This window comes from Eumetopias jubatus, unplaced genomic scaffold (genome assembly GCF_037043125.1).
Source record: "Eumetopias jubatus isolate StellerSeaLion01/CBP00866 unplaced genomic scaffold, mEumJub1_p1.0 scaffold_17, whole genome shotgun sequence".
In the NCBI taxonomy this organism is placed as follows: Eukaryota; Metazoa; Chordata; class Mammalia; order Carnivora; family Otariidae; genus Eumetopias; species Eumetopias jubatus.
Window position 1 is genome coordinate 59,531,455 of NW_028274823.1, and position 22,468 is coordinate 59,553,922.

Below are 22,468 nucleotides of genomic sequence, written 5' to 3' on the forward strand. Positions count from 1 at the left end.
AGTTTCTTTCTTTTTGAAATTTGAATCAGATGAATATATTACCTATTTAAAGTATTAAATTTTTTAAATTTGCTTTTACATGCCTACTGCTTTAGCCACATCTGTGATTTATTTTTATTTTCTAGTATTTTTTCAGTAGATCTGGTTATTTTTTCATTGGTATTAATTTACTAAAGAGTTTGAAATATTTGAATGCTGTTTTCTCATTTACTTTTTTAACATGCTGCAACTAAAATATGCTTTTTGGGGCGCCTGGGTGACTCAGTCGGTTAAGTGTCTGCCTTGCGGCTCAGATCATGATCCTGGAGTCCCAGGACTGAGCCTTGCATCAGGCTCCCTGCTCAGCAGAGAGCCTGCTTCTCTCTCTGCCCCCACCCCACTCGTGCTCTCTCGCTCTCTTTCAAATAAATAAAATCTTTTTTAAAAAAAGATAAAATATGCTTTTAAAAATGTTTCCTTTATCATTCTAAACTGTTCCTCAGAATTTTCTTCTTCTTCATTTTATTGTGTCTGATTTCCTTAGGGATTTTTCTTTGAATTGTGAGGACTAGGGTCTGTCAAGATTTTATTCAGTGATGAGCATACTTTGAAGGTTGATATTTGAAAAGGTCCATAACTTTTTATCAATGACCTTGAAGATTTTTTTATTTTTTTGGTAACGAAAAAGGCTATTCTCAGTTATGCTTTTATTTAGCAAAGGTCAGCAGATGATACTATTTTTTCTTGTTTTTGTTTCATTTTGTATTTAGTATATGCCTTCATTTTCTTCCAGTCACTCTTAGGTTTAGAACATGCATTTATTTTAGTAATACTGTTCTTGTGTACTTAGTGGCATGTTGGTATTTTATTATATTAGTTTCTTCCATGAAGAGCACTGTTAATAACATAACAAAGAGATTTTGTAATTTAAAGCAGCACGAATATTGTAAGGAATCATGTATTTCTGTTTGTAAAGTTTAGTCACTTAGGGGTGCATTTTGTTACCCTTGAAACTGTACCTTGAGATCATTTGCTTTCAAATGGGAAAGGAAATGGAATTTTAAAATTAGTTGTTTTGCTACGATTTAGTTTCATCAGAAGTTTGTCGATTCACAGTAGCCAAAAGGTGTGAACAACTCGAGTGTCCCATCAACAGATGAATGGATAAAAAAATGTGATATGTGCGTGTAATTGAAAATTAGCCATAAAAAGGCATAAAATTTTGATACATGGTACAACATGGTTGAACCTTGCAAATATTATGCTAAGTCAAAAGAGCCAGACACAAAAGGACAATATATCATAGGACTGTTCTTATATGAGGTATCTAGAACAGTCAGATGTATAGAGACAGAAAGATAGTGGTTACCAGGGACTTGGGGAAGGGGAGAACAGAGGAGTTGTGTAATGGGTACAGAATTTCTGATTGGATCTTTAGGTCTAAAATGAGTCTGTTAGAGGCAGCATGTAGATGGGTCTTGGTTTTTTATCCATTCTGATACCCTATGTCTTTTGATTAGAGCATTTAGCCCATTTACATTCAGAGTCATCACTGAAAGATACGAATTTAGTGCCATTGTGTTATCTGTAAAGTTGGTGTTTCTGATGATGTTCTCCATTCCTTTCTAGTTTTTGTTGCTTTTGTTTTTTTCCCCAGAGTCTCCCTTACTATTTCTTGCAAGGCTGGTTTAGTGGTCAGTGAACTCCTTTAGTTTTTGTTTGTCTGGGAAGCTCTTCATCTCTCCTCCTATTCTGAATGACAGCCTTGCAGAATAAAGCATTCTTGGCTGCATATTTTTCCTGTTCAGCACTTTAAATATATCCTGTCATTCTCTTCTGGCCTGCCAGGTTACTGTGGACAAATCTGCTGTGATCCTGATCTGTCTCCCCTTGTAGGTTAAGGACTTTTTTTTCCCTTGCTGCTTTCAGGATTCTTTCCTTGTCTGTGTATTTTGTGAATTTGACTGTGGTATCTCTGGTGATGGCTGGCTTTGTTGAATTTAATGGGAGTTCTCCATGCTTCTTGGATTTTAATGTCTGTGTCCTTCCCCAGATTACTTAAGGGGAAATGTTCAGCTATAATTTGCTCAAATAAACCTTCTGCCTCTTTTTCTCTCTCTTCATCGTTCTGGGACTCATGATATGAATGTTATTAACGTTTTAATAAATCAGAGTTCCCTAAGTCTACCTTTGCGATCCATCATCTTTGTTTCCCTCTTCTTTTCAGCTTTATTATTTTCCATAATTTTATTTTCAATATCACTGATTCCTCTGCTTCGTCTGTCCTCATTGTTACGGCATCCATTTGGGTTTGCATCTCATTTATAGCATTTTTAATTTCAGCTTGACTAGCTTTTAGCTCTTTTATCTCTGCAGTAAGGGATTCTCTGGTGTCTTCTATGCTTTTTTCAAGTCCAGCTAATATCCTTATAATTGTTTTAAATTCTAGTTCAGACATCTTACTTATATTTGTATTGATTAAATCCCTGGTCATCATTTCTTCCTGTTCTTCCTTTTGGGATGAATAAATAAAAAAAAAAAGATAAAGCAAAATAAAATAAAAATTTTAAATTTAAAAAATAAAGGAAGCTAGGTGTGTTTTGGTCTGCTTGTTAAGAGAAGCTTGATACTAAATTTAAAAAAATATAGAAAATTAAAAAAATAAAAGAATTGCTCTTTCTGTATCCAAAAATACAAAACCAGTATCACCTCGGGCACCTGGGTGGCAGATGGTTGGGCGTCTGCCTTCGGCTCAGGTCATGATCCCAGGGTCCTGGGATCGAGTCCCGCATCGGGCTCCCTGCTGCTTGGGAGCCTGCTTCTCCCTCTGCCTCTCTCTCTCTGTCTCTCATGAATAAATAAATAAAATCTTAAAACAACAACAACAACAAAAAAACCAATGTCACCTCTACCAAATGCACTCCCAGCAGGGGGAACCGTTTCTCCCTGTGCAACCCAGGAGATCCTCAGACTGCTCTGCCTGCTCCTATGGCCCCGGCTGCTTCCCTCCTGGAGCGCTGCCAGACAACCCTGGCTATGGCACTGACCTCCAAAACTTCAAACTCTGCACTCTGCTGTTTATAAAAAACTGGCAGTGTTGAAACCCTCTCCTTTCTTCTAGTCAGTGGTTTTGGGGAACAGTTTTCTTGTACAGTCCTCTGTGTGTTTTCACTTCTAACCCCCACCCCCACCCCAAACTCTTTCTCCCTCCCCTTGTCTCTCACTACCCACTCCACCACTAGGCCTCCCTCCCCTGTGCAGCGCCAGGGGCCTTTTTCTCCCATGAATCAACTCTCCACAGTTCCTACCTTCCATTGGTCATTTTTTCTGTTTATAGATGTGCAGTAAAATGGGAAATTTTATGTATATTTTACCACAAATTATATATATATGTGTGTGTGTCATATATATAATGGTTGATAGTTACTTTGCACTATATTAAGGCTGTGTAGGATAAAAACTAGTTAAATGTGAATTTAAATTTTTTTGAGTTTTATTTATTTCAGAGAGAGAGAAAGTGTGGGGAGGGGCAGAGGGAGTCTTCAAACAGACTCCCTGCTGAGCACGGAGCCTGACACAGGGGTTGATCTCATGACCCATGAGATCATGACATAAGCCGAAACCAAGAGAGTCAGATGTTCAACCAACTGAGCCACCCAGTCGCCCCATTAAATGTGAATTTAATTTGCTCAGTCCCTTCAGAGGTGAAGCCCATGGCCCCCACCATAAATCACATTGTTCTGATGTGGCCTCAAGCTCACAGGTAAACAAAAACATTCTTAACAGGATATTCCAGACTTTGGGATTATGCCCTTGGAGCTTGGCATAGGGCAGACCTTTCTTTAGAATGTATAAAGTTTGGACAACTGTGTTAGTGTTCTAGGGCTGCTGTAACAAAATACCACAAACTGAGTAGCTTGAACAACACAAATTTATTGACTCAGTTCTGGAGGCTAGAAATCCAAGAAAAAGCAGGGTTTCTTCTTCTTCTTTTTTTTTTTTTTAAAGATTTTATTTACTTATTTGAGAGAGAGCATGCACAAGCAGGGTTGTAACAAAATACCACAAACTGAGTAGCTTGAACAACACAAATTTATTGACTCAGTTCTGGAGGCTAGAAATCCAAGAAAAAGCAGGGTTTCTTCTTCTTCTTTTTTTTTTTTTAAGATTTTATTTACTTATTTGAGAGAGAGCATGCACAAGCAGGATTGGGTGGGGAGGGGCAGAGAGAGAGAGGGAGAAGAGAGTCCAACATGAGATCATGATCTGAGCCAAAAACACTTAGCCATTTGCACCACCCAGGCACCGCAGGATTACTTTCTTCTGAGGACTGTAAGGGAGCCTCTGTTCCATGTGTCTCTGCTAGCCTCTGGTGGTTTGCTGGCAATCTTTGGCATTTCCTGGCTAGTAGATCACTGCCTTCATCTTCACATGGCGTTCTCTCTCTGTGTGGATCTGTGTCCAGATTTATACCTTTTGACCCTCGTCACCCATCTTGTCCACCCTCCCACCCGCCTTACCTCTGGCAACCACCGATTTGGTCCCTATATCTGTGAGCTTTTTTTTTTTCTAAGATTCCACATAGAAGTGAGATCATACAGTATTTGCTTTCCTCTGACTTACTTCACTTACCCTAATACCTTCAAGGTTCATACATGTTGTAACAAATGGCAAGATTTCCTTCTTTTTTATGACTAAATAATATTCCTGTGTGTGTGTGTGTGTATCACGTTTTCTTTAACCATGCATCTATCAGTGGACACTTAGGTTACTTCCATGTCTTAGGTATTGTAAATAATGCTGCAGGGAACATGGGGGTGCATATATATTCTCAAGTTTTGTTTTTTTTTTCATTTTCTTTGGATAAATACACAGAAGTAGAATTGCTGGATTTCATGGTAGTTCTATTTTTAATTTTTTAAGGAATCTTCATACCATTTTTTATAGTGGTTGTACTAATTTACATTCCCACCAACAGTGCACAAAGGTTCTCTTTACTCCACATTTTCACCAGCACTTGTTATTTCTTGTGTTTTTTATAATAGCCAGTCTTACAGGTGATATCTCAGTGTGGTTTTGATTTGCTTTTCTTTGATGTTGAGCACCTTTTCATATACCTGTTGGTCATCTGTATGTCCTCCTTGGAGAAATGTTTATTCAGATCCTCCATCCATTTTTAATCAGATTATTTGCCTTTTTGCTCTTGAGTTTTATGAGTTCTTTATTTATTTTGGATATTAATCCCTTATCAAATATATCATTTGCAAATATCGTCTTCCATTCCACAGGTTGCCTTTTCATTTTGTTGATGGTTTCCTTTGCTGTGCAGAAGCTTTTTAGTTTTTCTTGTCTTTGCTTTTGGTGTCAAACCCAAAAAATCATCTCTAAGATTGATGTCAACTACTGCCTTTGTTTTTTCCAGGAGTTTTATGATTTCAGGTCATTACGTTCAAGTCTTTAATCTGTTTTGAGTTAGTGTTTATGGGGTAAGATAGTTGTCCAATTTTATTCTTTTGCATATTGGCTGTCCAGGTTTTCCAACACCATCTATTAAAGAGATTGTCCTTTTCTCATTGTATATTCTTGGCTCCTATGTCATAAATTGACCATATATTTGTGGGTTTATTTCTGGCTTCTCTATTCTGTTCCATTGATCTAAGTGTCTGTTTTTATGCTGATGCCATACTGTTTTGATTATTAGAGCTTTGTAATATAGTTCAACCCTGCCCTAGCTCTTGGTTGTCTCTCAGACCTTTGTGATTGTCCAAGCAGTCTTTTATTTTTTGTGGCTCCCACTAATTGAGGGTGTGCCAAGGCCTGTGGGTGTCCCAAATGGGAGGATCTCAGGCAGCACCTAGATTCAGGCTAATTGGAAGCCAGACTCTCAGGCAGCAGCTTTTAAAGTATGCAAATATATACGGTCCTTTGGGACCACATGTGAAAGTCCCACTAGCCACCAGAGAGCCTAGAGGGGTCCCCTGGGCAGTAGCCATGAAAATCAGGACACTAGACAATGGTCCAAGCTCCACTCCAGGAGATAGCAGTGACTTGTAGTAATGCAGAGGGACAGGGCAAAGAAGGCATCTGCTAGCCCTAGTCCCCAGAGATCACCTTAGTAAGTTGATAGATGTATGCTAAACCAGAAGCCTGCCCCTAAGGTCGAAGCTCCAGGACATGCAAGTAGGCCTTTTTCACAGGAAGACTGGGGATGTATTTCAGTCTGCTGTTTGTGCTGTGACTGGGGGTTGGTAGCCAGCCAAGAACTGTCTCTTTGATTTTTACAGCTCATGGGAACCCTGTCCCAGGAATGCAAGTCCCTCAGTCCACCAGAACCAGGCAATCAGGGGGTATCCACTAGGTGGCAGCCACAAAAACCAGGGCCAGATGTGTCTACATTTCCCCTGAGGGGAGATAATGGTGCTCTGGAGTGTGGCAGAGGGAGAGCACAGGATAAGGCCCTCCTTCTGAGGTCTCTGGGGAGGATTATAGTAGGCCCTTAGACCTGTGTTTAATTAGAAGCCTGCCTCTCAGGCCACAGCTACAAAGATAAGCTAATGGTAGACTCTCACAGAAAGATTGGGCATCTTCATCTCTTGTCTCTAGCTGTACCCTAGTGGTGGTAGCTGTTTAAGAACTTTTTTCTGTTGATTACAGTCCTATGAGACCTGTGAGCATAAACCCCACTGGCCCCCAGAGCACCTAGAGGTGCTTCCTGGGCAGCAGCCACAAAAACTGGGGTGCCAGACCAGGGTACAAGCTCCTCTCCAGGAGATACTGGCAAGCTGAGGTGAGGCAGAGGGAAATACCATTTTAAATGTTTCATTTCAACTTAACAAAGCAGAATTTACAAAATTGTTGTGAATTAGATATCTTTAGAAGAAGGACAAATAGTTCCCTTATATATCCAAAAAACAGCTTTAAAACAAAATTAAACATTATTCTAAACAGATAACCACAATAAATTTTTCTTCATCAGTTCATTCATTCCAGTGTAAGGTGTTCTAATAAGAAATTTCATAAAACTACTTAAGTAGCAACTTTAAAAAAATTATGAGTAATTCTAATGCAGTCCATGGGTATGTTGGCATGCAAAGCACATTTCTTTTTTTTTAATAATTTTTTATTGTTATGTTAATCACCATACATTACATCATTAGTTTTTGATGTAGTGTTCCATGAGCAAAACACATTTCTAAAGACGATGATTAAGCTTGTTCTTGAAGAGAACAGTGACTCTTAACATCTGACTCACAAATATAGAGAACTCTTAACTTTTTATAGATGAAAAAATGTTGAGATATAACATGATAATCCTGAGACCTAATAGGTCTAGGAATAGACTAATAGACCAGGAATAACACTAAGAATATCAAGTGAAGAGATTCAGTAAGTTAGACATCAGTATTTTTTATAAGACTTCGTGGGTAAGTCTGAAATACATCCCATTTGCAAACCAAGGAGATAACTAGATGTGAATTAAAGCGGTGAGAATATACCACAAAACGTTTAAAATAACAAATAATAATTGAAAATAGGACCAGAACTTTGATAAATATAGGAAAATAACAATTTCATAAGAGTTTTGAATAGTGTTTTACTTCATATTTAAACATACAGAAAACAAGGATATTGACAAATCCCCAGGGACTTCCCATAAGACAAACAATTTTTGAAATGTTTATATTAATTACATTTTACCATATAAATTTAACTTCGGGAAGATTAAGTATCTTTTCTGATTTGACAACTCTTCCCATGCAACTCTTGAAATAGTAACACATCAAACAAACCTGATTATTTCTCGCATCTCTTCTTGTATAATAAAAGAACAACCTTTATAATTCTCCAAGGCCTGTCTGGAAAATCTCAAAGATATTTTCGTAAAAGGTATCTTAGAAGCTTTATTTTTCTGTATTTAGGATATGATTTTGCTAATCGTGTTCATTTGCTAGAGCTGCCATAAAAAATACCACAAGCTGGGTGGCTTAAAGAACAGAAATTTATTTTCTCACAGTTCTGGAGGCTAGAAGTCCATGATCAAGGTGTCATGTCAGGAGTTTGGTTTCTTCTGAGGCCTCTCTCCTTGGCTAGCGATGGCTGCCTTTTTCTGTGTCCTCACATGGCCTTTTCTCTGTGTATGCATTGCTGATGTCTTTTCCTCTTAAAATAAGGACACCAGGTACACTAACAGCTTCATTTTACCTTCATCACCTCTTTAAAGGCTCTATCTGTAAATACAGTTATATTCTCAGTTACTGGGGTTAAGACTTCAACATATGAATTTTGGGGAAACAATTGAATCCATAACAGGAAGGCAAAAATCAAAGAAAGAGAGGACATTTGAACACTTTATTAAGATACAACTATTAGATGCTAGAAACAATACTTGGTTACCTATTTTATCAAAGTCACAGTAAAAGATTTCAAAATAAATGTAGAGGGTAATGAGATTGAAAAGAACTTTTAGCTCTTTCAAAACTGAGGAACATTTGTTTTTTTTCCCCCTTAAATAATGAAAGACAATGAAGTCAACAAAGTATCGAAGATTATTCTAATAAGACAGAATTTTTGCTGTCTAGCAGATTACACAAAAAGTAAAGAATAACATTTTATATCATAGGTGAAGGCATTAGTCATTAAACCATAGGAGCACACCCTTCAAAATTAAATGAAATTTGCTAAGATGTTAACACATTTTATAGCTTCTTTTCAGAGTCAAATATAAACCAAGCAAATAAAATTCACTTGCTCCATTGTCTTCATTTATGTTCTTTCATATTCTAAAGCAAACAGACTTGCTTCAGGATAGTGGTGTTGTCTCAGAAGGTTCATGAAATCAAAATGGCTTTCGTATTAATACTAAGATGTTATATTTGTTAACATGTAGTACATTCATTATTGCTCATCTTTAAATGAGTCAGTATTTTAAAATTTTTGTAGTTTTAGGGGTGCTGGGTGACTCGGTCAAGCATCCAACCCTTGATTTTAGCTCAAGTCATGATCTCAGGGTCCTGGAATCGAGCCCTGCATTGGGCTCCACGCTCAGTGGGGAATCTACTTGAAGGTCCCCCTGCTGTTCTCCCAGCTCTGCGTGCTTCTTCTCTCTCTAAAATAAATAAATCTTTAAAAAAAAAGGGGGGTGGGGCACCTGGGTGGCTTAGTTGGTTAAGTGTCTGCTTTCTGCGCAGGTCCTGATCCCAGGGTCCTGGGATTGAACCTGCATTGGGCTCCATGCTCATTGGGGAGCCTGCCTCTCCCTCTGCCACGCCCCCTGCTTGTATGTATGCTCTCTTTCTCTCTCTGGCAAATAAATAAAATCTTCATCAAAAAATTATTTATTGAGAGAGAGAGAGCACAAGCAGGGGGAGCGGCAGGCAGAGGGAGAAGCAGACTCCCCGCTGAGCAAGGAGCCTGATGTGGGACTCGATCCCAGGACCCCAGGGTTATGACCTGAGCCAAAGGCAGACACTTAATTGACTGAGCCACCCAGGAGTCCCTAAAATCTTAAAAAAAAAAAAAAAAAAAGAACACGTACATTGTTCTATCTCTGTCAGTACTGCTCCTAAATAGAAGTACAATTTACAGAATAGTAAGTAGCTCAGTAACACCTTTCGGCAATTCCTGAAGGATGCTGTAATCAGGGCTTAGTATTGGTAGGCAGGGAGCCCTGTTTCAAAGTCTTAACAATTTTTTCTTACAATGTAAAAAGTATTTTGTAAAGAGCAAGGAGAACGTGAAATAGCCCTCCTAGATATGACAATATGTACTATATAAAACTATAACAAATCAGATTACTGGTATGTATATAGATATTCAGATCATTAGAATTTAATGGAAAGTCCAGGGGAAGGGAAATTCCATGTAGGTATTGTATATAATATTTATATTACACCCTATATGTGTGTGTGTGTGTGTGTGTGTGTATACATATACACACACACGTACCCTATATGAGGTATATTATACCTTATATAAGAATATAATATTCTATAAGGTGTATATATGACTTACATTGTATATAAGTTTTATTTCAAATTCAAACTCTAGTTGCTTGGTAATCGTTCTTGGAGATATATATTCTCAAGGACTTTGAGAGAACACTTTGGTAGAGAAGAGTGTCAGAATTTTTTAGCATTGTGGTTATAGGTGGAAGAGATAGTGCCTTTTCATAACTTTAAAACAAGGCATCACTAATCTGAGAAGGGAGAATTACTCAGCACATGAAAATTGGGGAGAAAAGGTCAGTTTAGATCCTAACCTGAGTTATATATATAACCTAATAGTTTATAACACTAAGGTATAAAGGATTAAAGAATTAAATGTTTAAAAGTTCTTAAGAAAATAATTCTCTGATTCAAACATGGGAAAAGCCTTGGGGCTCCTGGCTGCCTCAGTTGAAAGAGCATGTGACTCTTGGTATCGAGGTTGTGAGTTGGATCCCCACGTTGGGTGTAGAGATTACTTAAAAAAAAAAAAAAAATACACACACACATGAAATGGGAAAGCCTCTCTCAGCATTATGGCAATGAAAGTCTTTATAAAGGAAGAGATAAATACATTTGATTAAATGGAAAAACAAATCTGTGAGTCAAAATTAAATATTTAAGAAAAATTGTTGTAGCAAATACAGCCTAGGATTAATTAGCCTGAATATCCAAAGTGCTCATACATATTGGTGAGAAAAACAGGGAGACACCTAATAAATAAATAAGACAAACATTAACACACTTAATAGTTAAAGGAAATTAATGGAAATGCTCAAAGAGGAAATTCATGTTACTAAAACTCACGCAAAAATTATTACTCTCTTGGAGCACCTGGGTGGCTCAGTCAGTCTTGATTTTGGCTCAGGTCATGGTCTCGGGGTTGTGAGATCAGCCCCGTGTGAGGCTCCATGCTTGGCGGGAAGTCTGCTGAGATTCTCTCCCCCTCCTCCTGCTCATGCACTCTCTTTTTCTCTAAATAAATAAATCTTTAAGAAAAATTATTATTGGGGCGCCTGGGTGGCTCAGTCGGTTAAGTGTCTGCCTTTGGCTCAGGTCATGATCCCAGGGTTCTGGGATCGAGCCCCAGTGGAGAGCCTGCTTCTCCCTCTCCCTCTGCTTGCCGCTTTGCCTACTTGTGCTCTCTCTCTCTGTCAAATAAATAAATAAAATATTTTAAAAAATAAAGAAAAATTATTATCCTCTTTAGTATCAAAGAAATGCAGGTTTAAAAGGCAAGAGCAAATGAAAAGATCAAGAGTTAATTTTTTCCTATTACAGGGTAACAAACTCTGTAGTTTGGGAAGCTAATGGGCCAGCTACAAGATGAGGAAGTAATGTGTAATGCTTGCATATCATCATTTTTCAACCCACAATGAATTAATAGTCTAAGCACTGAGCGTCAGTGGTTCCTAACATTGCAGAAAGGAACCCAGCCACACATTATGTGCTTCCTGATGGAAGAACAGCCCCCACTACCACCTTGTAATAGTTGTGTTAAAACTATCAGACTTTAATTAAAGCCTTTCTAGATCCAACTACCAATTTACAGGAAGTACAGAAGACCAAGAAAAATGTGAGGAGAAACCTCGAGGATACAATTAGCAAAATTCAGTCTGCAAGAAGCTGTATAAAACAGATAACTAGATTATGTAAACTTTTTGGAGTAGTGATTAAAAGGAAATTAAGAAAAATAATTTTTGGTACCTTCCTCATATTCCCAAGAAACCTATTCATGTGCTGTACTCATCCTTCTTGATTATTTATAGAGAGCAGAATCACATTTTAGGGATAAATGAATAACATCCTGCTAAATCTTTTAAGGAAGCGAACGATTTCATTTAGATTTGTGAAAATGATGTAGAGAAAAGATTTTAAGTGGAATCATTAGTTTATTTAATATTTTAGATTTACCCATTTAATCTATTCTTAAAAGTTATTTTTGATCTAGAGCATTCTTGGTACTTGTGAAAAATTTAGTCATGTTAATGTTCTGAACTCTGAGGTTCTTAGTATGTTCTAAGCTAGGTATATATTGCTTCATATTATATATTGATGTTAACAAATGTTTAATGAGTTCTTTTGCAAATAAAACATTGTGCTTGGTAGTAAGGAATAATCAAGGAAATTAAGATGTGGTCCTTCCTTAAGAATGTATAATTCTGTAGCAGCCATGGTCACAAATGTTACAAGGTAAAGAACTAGTAAACTAAAGGGTGGTGTGGGGGTCAGGAGTAGGATGACAGAAATGTGTTATATTTGGAAATAATGAGCCTTAGGTTACAGTATTGGGCTTTGATGTGTTGGTATGTGATACCTCTGAGTACTAGCCAAGCAGTACTCTCCCCCACTCCCCGCAGTACTTTTGATAATAGATACTCCTTCCATTTTGAGAAGCAAAAAAAAAGAAAGGAAGATGCATCAAATATCTTTTTGAAAAAGAACGTTATTGTCTTAATTTTACGGCTACTAAATATGCTTATTAATTTTTTTGGACTGGATTTTTTTTTTTTTTAAGGTTTCTTTTTTCGAGAGAGAGAGGGGTGGGGGGAGGTACAGAGGGGGAGTCTTAAGCAGAAGCTGACTCCCACTGAGAGCAGAGCACAGAGACTGACATAGGGCTCGAGATCACAACCTGAACGGAAACCTAGAGTAGTCGGGGCTTAACTGACTGTGTCACCCAGGCGGTGAATTTGGGTTTTATTGATAAAATAGTTATCAATGAAGAGCTCTGTGTGTCATCTTACTTTTGTACAGCTATATTAAAAGAAAATAATTTTGCATTATCAAGTATTTTACTCAGGAAGTTTTAACATTTACTTGTTTGTTTTCATTCTTTTAAAAAAATGAATATTCTGTTTTTTTTAACACAACATTGTTGCCTCCCTCATTTTTTTTTTTTTTTGAAGATTTTATTTATTTGACAGAGAGACAGCGAGAGAGGGAACACAAGCAGGGGGAGTGGGAGATGGAGAAGCAGGCCTCCCGCGGAGCAGGGAGCCTGATGCGGGGCTCGATCCCACGACCCTGGGATCATGACCTGAGCCGAAGGCAGACGCTGAACGACTGAGCCACCCAGGCGCCCCCAAAAAATGAATATTCTTAATTTTTATTTTCTTCTGAGCTGTCTTTTATACCCTTCATTCACTTTTACATCATCTTCAGTTTAAAGTAAAATATATTGAGATAAAAAAGACAGACTAGAAAACACCACCTTTTTGTGTAAGCCAGAAGAAAGACTTGGCAAACTTACCAAGTGCTGTTTATGCTTATGGAATTATTCAATGTGTATCACTTGGTCAATCTCATTTCCATAGTAATCAAAATATTCCAAGTCATTTTATATCATTGAAAGCTGAATGGGAGGTCTAATTGAGTTAGATTATTAAGAGAAAATCCAGTAGCATATTTGATGCTCTGAAAATGTCATATAAATCTTGAATTTCTTTACATCTTATTTTTATTACAGATTCTGAAGAATATTTCTGTGTGAAAAGAATTTTCTCAGGGGGAGATCAAAGCTTTTCACATTATTCTAATCGCCAGGTAAGAGTAGTCATACAAATAATTACTGAGCTCAAATAACTTTGAAGAATTTTTAAAGCCCATATTAATGTTCTTTGTATGTTACAAAGTAATTGCCTTAAATTTTTTTGCCCCCAAGTCTACAGAATTTTTCTGATCTAGTTGATAAGTATTGTTTCAGGTATTTAGTAGAGATATATTCTGTTAAAAAAAAAACCTAAATACATAGTGGAGTGCCTTGGTGTAAGTTATATATATATATATCTTCTTTCCTGCTAATCTACTTATTTTAAATTTAGAACTGTGGACCACCAGATGACTTTAGATGTCCTGATCCTTCGAAGCAGATCTGGACTGTGAATGAAGCTCTAATTCAAAAATGGCTGAGCTACCCCTCTGGAAGGTTGCCTGTGGAGATAGCCAAGTAAGAAAAACATTTTACCTACACAACACAAACACAACCTTTTACCTACATGGTAGTGCTATCTTGTACTTAGAAGTAAAAATACTTAGAAGTTTTTATTTTAATAAATATTTTATTAATATCACTCACCAAAAAAAAAATCATACATAAGTTTAAATGTCTAGAATTTCTATAATAATGGATATTTTAAGAGATCTCATTTGAATTTATATATGTTGTAATTCTTTCATATACATAATATTAAATGATAAAATATTAAACACAATCACTTTAGGATTGCATTTAAAATAATGTTACTTCTTAGCTTCCTAGTGTTCACTGTCTTTTAACTTTTATACTCCCTAAAAGACTTAAGTATTAAAATTAAATCTTTCTTGAATATTTTGCTTATAGATGAACTTGTTTAGTAGTTAAGAGTTTTCTGTTACTGCAGGTAGCATTGGTTTTGGGGATGAGGGACTATATCTGAGAAGCTGTTTTTTAATTATAGATTGTTTTCCCAAATTAAAATTTTTCTTAAAAGCCAAAGAGTGGACTTCAAAAAAAAAAAAAAAATCCTACGTTAGATTTACCATCATGTAGGGGCGCCTGGGTGGCTCAGTTGGTTAAGCGACTGCCTTCGGCTCAGGTCATGATCCTGGAGTCCCGGGATCGAGTCCCGCATCGGGCTCCCTGCTCAGCAGGGAGTCTGCTTCTCCCTCTGACCCTCTTCCCTCTCGTGCTCTCTCTCATTCTCTCTCTCTCTCAAATAAATAAATAAAATCTTTAAAAAAAAAAAAAGATTTACCATCATGTATAATTAAGAAAATTAAATGTATATGTTTATGTAAAAAAAATGTTTTTTTAACAACATCAGATTTGTGTCTGTGGTCATACCATCCTGAATGCCCCTGATCTCTTTTGATTTCGGAAGCTGAGCAGGGTCGGGCCTGGTTAGTACTTGGATGGGAGACCGCCTGGGAATACTGGGTGCTGTAGGCTTTAAAAAAAAAAGAAGGAACGAACATAGGATTAGTCTGATGAATTTGAGAAAGTCTAGGGTAAGCAGTATTACTTTAATCCTTAGTAATTTAGTAATTTATAAAATTTTGATTTATACTGGTTGAGTATTGGTTAGAGGAGTGCTCTGTGGCATTAAATATTATATTAAATATTTTGATTAAAAAATGTGAACAGTAGATTTCTCATTTTGTGATTTGGGGATTTTTAACTTTCTTTTTAGTGAAATAGACGGAACATTTTCTTCCTCTGGTTGTCTAAATGGAAGCTTTCTAGCTGTTAGGTAAGTGGTAATTCTTTGGTATACGGAATTTTTAAAATTTATTAAGTAATATATTAAATAAGTGAAATAACTTTAAGGCTTTATTATTTTCCTTCTCTCTCTCTTCTTTTTCTGTTTTTTTCTTTTATAGCAATGATGATCACTATAGAACAGGCACCAGATTTTCAGGGGTTGATATGAATGCTGCTAGGCTTTTATTCCACAAACTTATACAACCTGATCATCCTCAGATATCTCAGCAGGTTTGTTCTTAAAGTATTTTATATTTGTGTTATGTAGCCTGTTGAATTTTATATTCCATGTTATTTTGTGTATTTATAGCCTAATTAACTTTATAGTTTCAAATGTTTCATTGTGATGTGCTTTCTGTGATTTTTTTTATGTAAGCTAATACAAGAATTAAAATAAGGTTTTATTTTAAAGAATTTACAGTTTAGCTATCAAATATCTGTAAATCTCTCCAGATGTTTGAGTAGACCTTTAATACTTAACATCACCGTGTTGGTTTATAGGGGTATAGCTAGAGAGAATTTAAATTGAGACTTACGCACAAGATTTTTAAAATGCTCTTAGCAATGCTTAGGCATTAATTTTCACTGTGCTTCAAAGTACATTCAGTGATTCATTGTAAGATACATTTCTTTCACCATTTCATGTTTGCTGTGTTTATGATTTTTCTTCTTCTTTTTGGAAAGTACATTCATTTTAAATAAAGTAGGTTTTATTTTTTGTCAAAATATAGGTGGCAGCTAGTTTGGAAAAGAATCTTATTCCTAAACTGACTAGCTCCTTACCTGATGTTGAAGCATTGAGATTTTATCTTACTCTACCAGAATGCCCCCTGATGAGTGATTCCAACAATTTCACAACAATAGCAATTCCCTTTGGTACAGCTCTTGTGAACCTAGAAAAGGCACCATTGAAAGTACTTGGTAAGAATTTTAGTCTTTTTTTCTTTTGTAAATTTTTCTCTTTAAATGAAAATGCTAATAAGTTTTTAATTTTTTTTGCTGTCTGAAATTTTGCTACCCTGCTTATTTGACAGTGTCTTACAGAAAAATAAATCTGTTTTTCTTTTATTGCTTTTTTCTAGTCATGCTGGTTGTTAGAGGCAAAGCATGTTAAATATTAAAATTTTAATCAAACACAACAGCAGAGACCATATCAGGAAAGATAACAACTATTTTCTGTATTCCCCTCCCTCGTCCCCTTGGTCTTGCTATTAAAGAAGTAAAGGTGGAGGAACAATTAAAACTGACAAACATGGGTATTAAATCCTCTTTGAACTCTGTTAACTCTTTGCCTTGTATATCTCTCACTTGCTAATTTCCCTTGTTTGATTTTATTTCTCTCCATGTAGAAGAGATTCTAACCACTAATCTGATTTTATTGTTCTGTCTCTGTCTCCTGTAATTTTTTGGCCTAAACTTTTCTCACTTTAATTTTTCAGTTTGTATGGATTTCATCCCTGTCTCCTGGCCATTATAGTTTGTTTGCTACATTTAACCCAATACTTTCCTTCCTGATAGAATTTATAGGTTTGTGAAGCTAAGATATATAGAAGTCATAAAATCAGTACAAGAAGTTTTAGGCTGAGAGTGAGCAGAGGGAAGTAGTAAGCAAAGAGTAGAATCCTCAATTCTGAGATAATTAGTGAATAAGAGTGAAGCAGGGACTGACAAGAGTATTGCTTCCATGTTGTCAAAAGGTTTTGTATTTCTGCCTGCTTCATAAGATTATGGTATTTGTAGTTAATAACTACAAACAAATAGTGATTGTGGGGAAGAACAGACATGTTAATACTTTACATTGTTCTCAGTATCCAGTTTTTAGGATTACCTTGCATTTTAAAGGTGGTACTTCATAATATTTCAATTTTATGTTAAGTTGAAAGATATAACTTGGAGAGATCCCTAAATATTGGGATTTTAGAATCTTTAAAAATTCTAATTTTCAAAGCACTTTTTTTTTTTAAAGATGTGGTGTGGGTTTTTTTTCAAGTTTATTGTTTTTAATCTGTACACCCAACATGGGTCTCAAACTCCTGACCCTGAGATCAAGAGTCACATGCTCTTCCTGTTGAGCTAGCCAGGTACCCACCCCCAAAGCACTTTTTAGTAACTGATTTTAATGTTAGGTATAGTAGTGAGTTTTTAATATAATGTAGGAAGCCAAGAAATAAATTCAGTAGACCTTTCTTTATTGTTGTTTCTGAGAGCTTTTAGAACAGCATTCTTTAACTTGAGAGTAGGATGGTGTCTGTAAACCCTAGAAATGTTACATAAAATACTGTGTTAAATTGATCTTCTTGGGATTTTGAAAGGGTTAAGACTACTGCTTTTAGAAGAAAAGTCTTGTATGATTTTGAAAATTGTGATTTAAAAAAAATTCATTTTATTTGTATGTTCACCCTTTAATAACAGAAAACTGGTGGTCAGTACTTGAACCTCCACTATTCCTCAAGATTGTAGAACTTTTTAAGGAAGTTGTGGTACATCTTTTGAAACTCTACAAGATCGGCATTCCCCCTTCTGAAAGAAGAATTTTCAACAATTTTCTTCATACTGCATTAAAGGTTTTAGAAATATTGCATAGGGTATGTCTAATAGTTCTTTTATTTTCCTCGTTGCTGCCTAACAGATTGATGATGTTTATTTTAACATTAATATTATAGATTAAGGTTAGCATAAGAGATATAGATTACAGATATTTAGAAAGTTATCTAAATTTTTCTTTAAAAAATAATACATACTTCGGAGTTTTGGTCTTACTTGACTTTGTTAGGCATTTGTAGGTAACTTGTCTGTAGTTGGGCAGAACAATAGCATACTAATGAATTAGAATTCTTACATTTCCTTGTGAAGAACATAATTTGTTAGTTTAAATATGATTTTTGTCATTTATAAGTGGTTATTATATGAGAGAGATTGCATCCTAGTTGTGATTATGAATATTTAAACTCAAGTTATTTTGTTATTGGGTACTAATGGTTTCAATCAAAGTAGAACATTCCACTTGAAACAAACGACTAACTTGAAATTGGAACCATATATAATTCATTAATTTGCCTATTGTTCTTTCCTGCCCTTCTTCCCAGTGTAAGAAATAGTACCCTTTACACTTGTAGCAGTTCAAAGCTATATGAAGAAGTAGAGTCTCAGCTGTTTCATTAAAGATGGATTTGAGACATCCCTGACAGCTGGTAGGTATATCTCTGTTATGCCATTTGGTATTCTTGAGAAGCTATTTTGGGAGACATGACCTAAGGGAGAAGCATATGTTTCTTATCTCTAGAATCACTAAAAAACCCATTCAAACCTTTAATCTTTAGTTTCCTCTCCTTACTTAGCTTCTTGAGCATTTTCAGACCCTTCTTGCCTAGTACTAAGGTAAATGTTAAGGGATAAAAGAGATAATCCTTCTTATTTTAGTGAGGTTCCTGGGTATTTCCTATGAAGGAAAGAAGTTAAACTTCTTGAATTTATTTTTTTCTTTGGTATTGAATATGTTCAAGATTCCTAGTAAAGTAGTCATTTCTCTTATTATAATTGAAGAGATGATTGCAATTTCTTTCCGTGGGGAAACAAGTCATTCTGTCTTTTGCCTTTCCCAAAACAAGGCTTTCTTGCAGAATTTTAGAGTTAATTGGATTCTGCAATAAACTGCTGTTAAGATCCTCTATCTTCATAGGATGAGTCTCTACTTTTCTCTATGCCTTTTGTCTAGACAGGGATTCAAGAGATTAATTAGATTTTTTTTCTTTCCTCTGGACTCTGTTTTCCTGTTACTTCAGTGAACCATCCTTTGTCAGCTGGACCCTATTGCCAAATAATTATTCACTCTCTCACTTCTTTATCTGCTTGTCTTTATTACTCCTTTAAAAAATAATTGTTTCCTTAGCTGTATCTTTTACCACAAGTTAAGGAGAAGGTGGGAGAAGGAGGGGAAATTGAACTTTTTTTTCACAAAGACTGAACTTGAGCAAGTAAGTTCTTTGCCTAGCTACAGAAGCCTCAACGTGTACTGAGGTCGAACCCTATGGGGCTTCGTCTCCAGAGACCTTTTTGATGGAGCCATGCTAGATACTAGGATCCGATGTTCTTGCTGGCTAAAAGGGAAGAGGAAATAATTTTAACAGTGGCCAAGATTAGAACCTCCCTTGTACATTAATTCATGTGAGCACTTGACATATAGTCTTCATTTAACTTCTTAAACTCTGTATAGTTTATATTTTGCCCCCTAATCTAAATGTCAAAGATCATAAACCAATAAATAACAGAGTTGAAATACAAATACAAATCTACTTCCAAAGTCCCTGCCATTTTTAATGTACTTCTCTTAGTGGGTATGGTAATAGAACATGTTTAGAAAGGGGTTTGTTTTTATTTTATGCCCCTAGATCTAGAGGTTCATACTTACATAATTGCAGATAGCATTTTATTGTTAAAAGACCATTTTTGCTGCTTCCTATCAGTGTAATTTTGAACAAGTCTTTCTCTTTATCATATATGTAAGTGGAGAATTAATTATCTATAAAAAAAGGATTAAAATACTGTCCTTGATAGTTTCCCAGGATTAATGTATTATTCAAATTATATAATATATGTAATATTCCACATTCATAAGGCACTGATTTTGTTACCACCACTACCACCATTTGGATGGGAAACGGCTACTTTCAATTTGATTTATTGGGTTATGAGGAAACTGGGTTGTTGTTTGAAGTTGTTACATACTCAAAAGCAGAATGATGTTATTAATGTCTGAAGCATCTCTTACTGGGAGTCCTTAGGGCGATCACTTATCTTTCTCCTACTCCTTACTTTGAAGAAAACTTTCCTTGGTCTTAATCTGCCATAAATAGATATTTGTGGATATTAACCATCAGGGATGATTCATTTTCATTTTTAGTGAAACCCAAGTTGCTTCTCAGAAACTTGTATTTTCAAAGACACCTTCTGTATGACAGCTGTGAATATATTCCTTCTCTCTGATCCATGGTTGAAAATTAGAAGTTTCCTCAAATGGTTGCCTTCTTGACCTACTGGTCAAGGATTAGGAACTAGAGAATTGGACCGTGTGTTTACTAATCATTTCAGGATATGTGGATGACTGGTTCCTCCCTTATGTCATGTCCTTTCAAAAGCTTTTAAGTTAAAAATCACTCCCAGTGTTCCAAATGGTATTATAAGAAAGATAGCTTTGGTACTTGCTGTCAGGAATGGATATATTACCAGATAATGAGTTTATTGGCAAGTCGTTCAGTTATTTAGTAGTTTTTTGAGTTTTGACACAGTACATTGTAGAGATACTGAGATGCCGAAAGAGAAGACTGACTTGGTCTCTCTTGCCTAATTGCTACATATCATGCTAATCTTCTAAATCAGTGATTTTCAAAAAAAAATTTTTTTTGGTAAAGAACCCCTAAATAAACCAGATAAGGCACACATATATACTTAACATATACTACCTCTGAACTGAGGTTTATAAACCAGAATACTAAACAGTAATGAAAATGTGAAATAAAAGTGTTATGATCAAACATATATAGATTTTATTTTGTATATTTTAGGCAATAATACTAATGTATAGGTTGTTTTGAACTTGTGATTTCTTTTTTATTCATTTCACGAATATTTACTGAGTGCCTACTATGTTCTTATCATTGTATTAGACATTAGGGATGCAGTGATAAAGAAAAGATGTGATTTCTGCCCTTGTTGAGATTATAAATGTAGAGCAGTTATATACATACAAATAAATAAGCATTTGTGTTATAAAGCATGGTAAGTGCAAGATTAAGGAAAACTAAGGGTGCTGTGAGAACACATAAGAGGGCTCATACTCTGAAGAATAAATGAAGGCTTCCTGGACAAAATAATGTCAATGTTATCTACCATACAAATATATTTATATATATATATATATATATTTTAAAACTGTTGATTTTATATGTAAATATATATATGTATGAGGTCTTTTAGATCAGTCTTCTTGTTCAGTCTCTTAATTTCCCTGTTTTTAAAAGCAGTGTTAACTGATTTTCTCTTCAGTTGTTAAATCATTGTGACTGAATTAAGTATCAGCCATAATTTCCCCCTAGTGTAAATTTGATATTTGACTGTTTTTGAACCAGAACTGAATTTCTGAATTGTTTTTATTCTAACATAGCACTTCTTTCCAAAAACAGATCTATCTGCAGAATATACAAACTGAAAACATTGGTCGCTATTGGCAAAGGAAACTACAGTTTACCTTTTAAAATCTAAAATATTTAAGATAAAAATATATATTGGTCAGTGAGATGTGAAGCATTTTGTACAGGACTCACTAAATTTTAGAGTCCAATGTGATTAAAAGTTGGTGTTTATGTTTATAAACAAATATTAGGGAAAGGCCAAAGAGTTTTTTGTGTAATTGTTGTGTATGTTTTATTTATTAGTAGACAGAGCTTGGCGAAAGATGCTAGGGCAGGGGCCTGCAAATTTTACCTGTAAAGGGCCAGGTAGTAATATTTTATACTTTACAAGTCATATGGTTTCTCTTGAAATTACTCAACTCTCAAAAAAAAAAAAAAAAAGTTCTCAACTCTGCTGCAGACAGTATGTAGATGGATGGGCATGGCAACTTTCCAGTACATTATTTACAAAAACAGTCTGTGGGCAGGATTTGGCTCACAGGCTATAGTTTGCTCACCCCTTCTCTCAGATGAAGGTTTTGATCTCCATATATAAATTAAATATCTTTGTTTTGTTTGAAAGCCAGGAATAGTGGTTTTACTCCGGTCAGTTTCTCCCAAATGTGTTTCCTGACCACAGATAAAATTTAATCCAACAGTGAAAATAAGAGCTCAGAGTGCTTTTGTCACCAAATAGAGGGATTAAAAGTATCAACTTTGAAAATGACAGCAGCAGCATTTTTTTTTAAAGATTTATTTGTTTATCTGAGAGAGTACGCACGCACATGCTTGCGTGCGGTGGGGAGAGTGGGGAAGGAGAAGGAAAGGGAGAAAATCTCAGGCAAGACTCCCCACTGAATGTGGAGCCCAGTGTGGGGCTTGATCCCATGACCCTGAAATCATGACCTAAGCCAAAATCAGGAGTCGGATATGAACACAGCATTATTAACATGTGCTTTTTAAACTGGGTTATTTGTTCCCTTAAGAGTAGACCACAGGATCAAGCATTGGTTGTACTTGATGACAGTTTTACTTATTTAAAAAATTCTAAAAAAATAAATAAATAAAATAAAAATAAAAAAATTCTTTAAAGTTTA

The 22,468-nt window shown here is 35.6% G+C and overlaps 1 protein-coding gene and 1 pseudogene across 4 annotated transcripts in view; both read left to right on the forward strand.

Annotated features, from left to right (window-relative positions):
• HERC4 (HECT and RLD domain containing E3 ubiquitin protein ligase 4) overlaps positions 1 to 22,468 on the forward strand; it is a 131,328-nt gene that overhangs the window by 62,055 nt on the left and 46,805 nt on the right. For all 4 annotated transcript variants that reach the window (XM_088019910.1, XM_028109495.2, XM_028109497.2 and 1 more), the window contains 6 exons: positions 13,432 to 13,508; positions 13,787 to 13,911; positions 15,134 to 15,193; positions 15,324 to 15,435; positions 15,936 to 16,125; positions 17,617 to 17,789. In XM_088019910.1, the coding sequence (XP_087876036.1) occupies positions 13,432 to 13,508; positions 13,787 to 13,911; positions 15,134 to 15,193; positions 15,324 to 15,435; positions 15,936 to 16,125; positions 17,617 to 17,789 (737 nt within the window). The remainder of the gene's footprint in view (positions 1 to 13,431; positions 13,509 to 13,786; positions 13,912 to 15,133; positions 15,194 to 15,323; positions 15,436 to 15,935; positions 16,126 to 17,616; positions 17,790 to 22,468) is intronic.
• LOC114214234 (5S ribosomal RNA) lies at positions 14,774 to 14,892 on the forward strand (annotated as a pseudogene).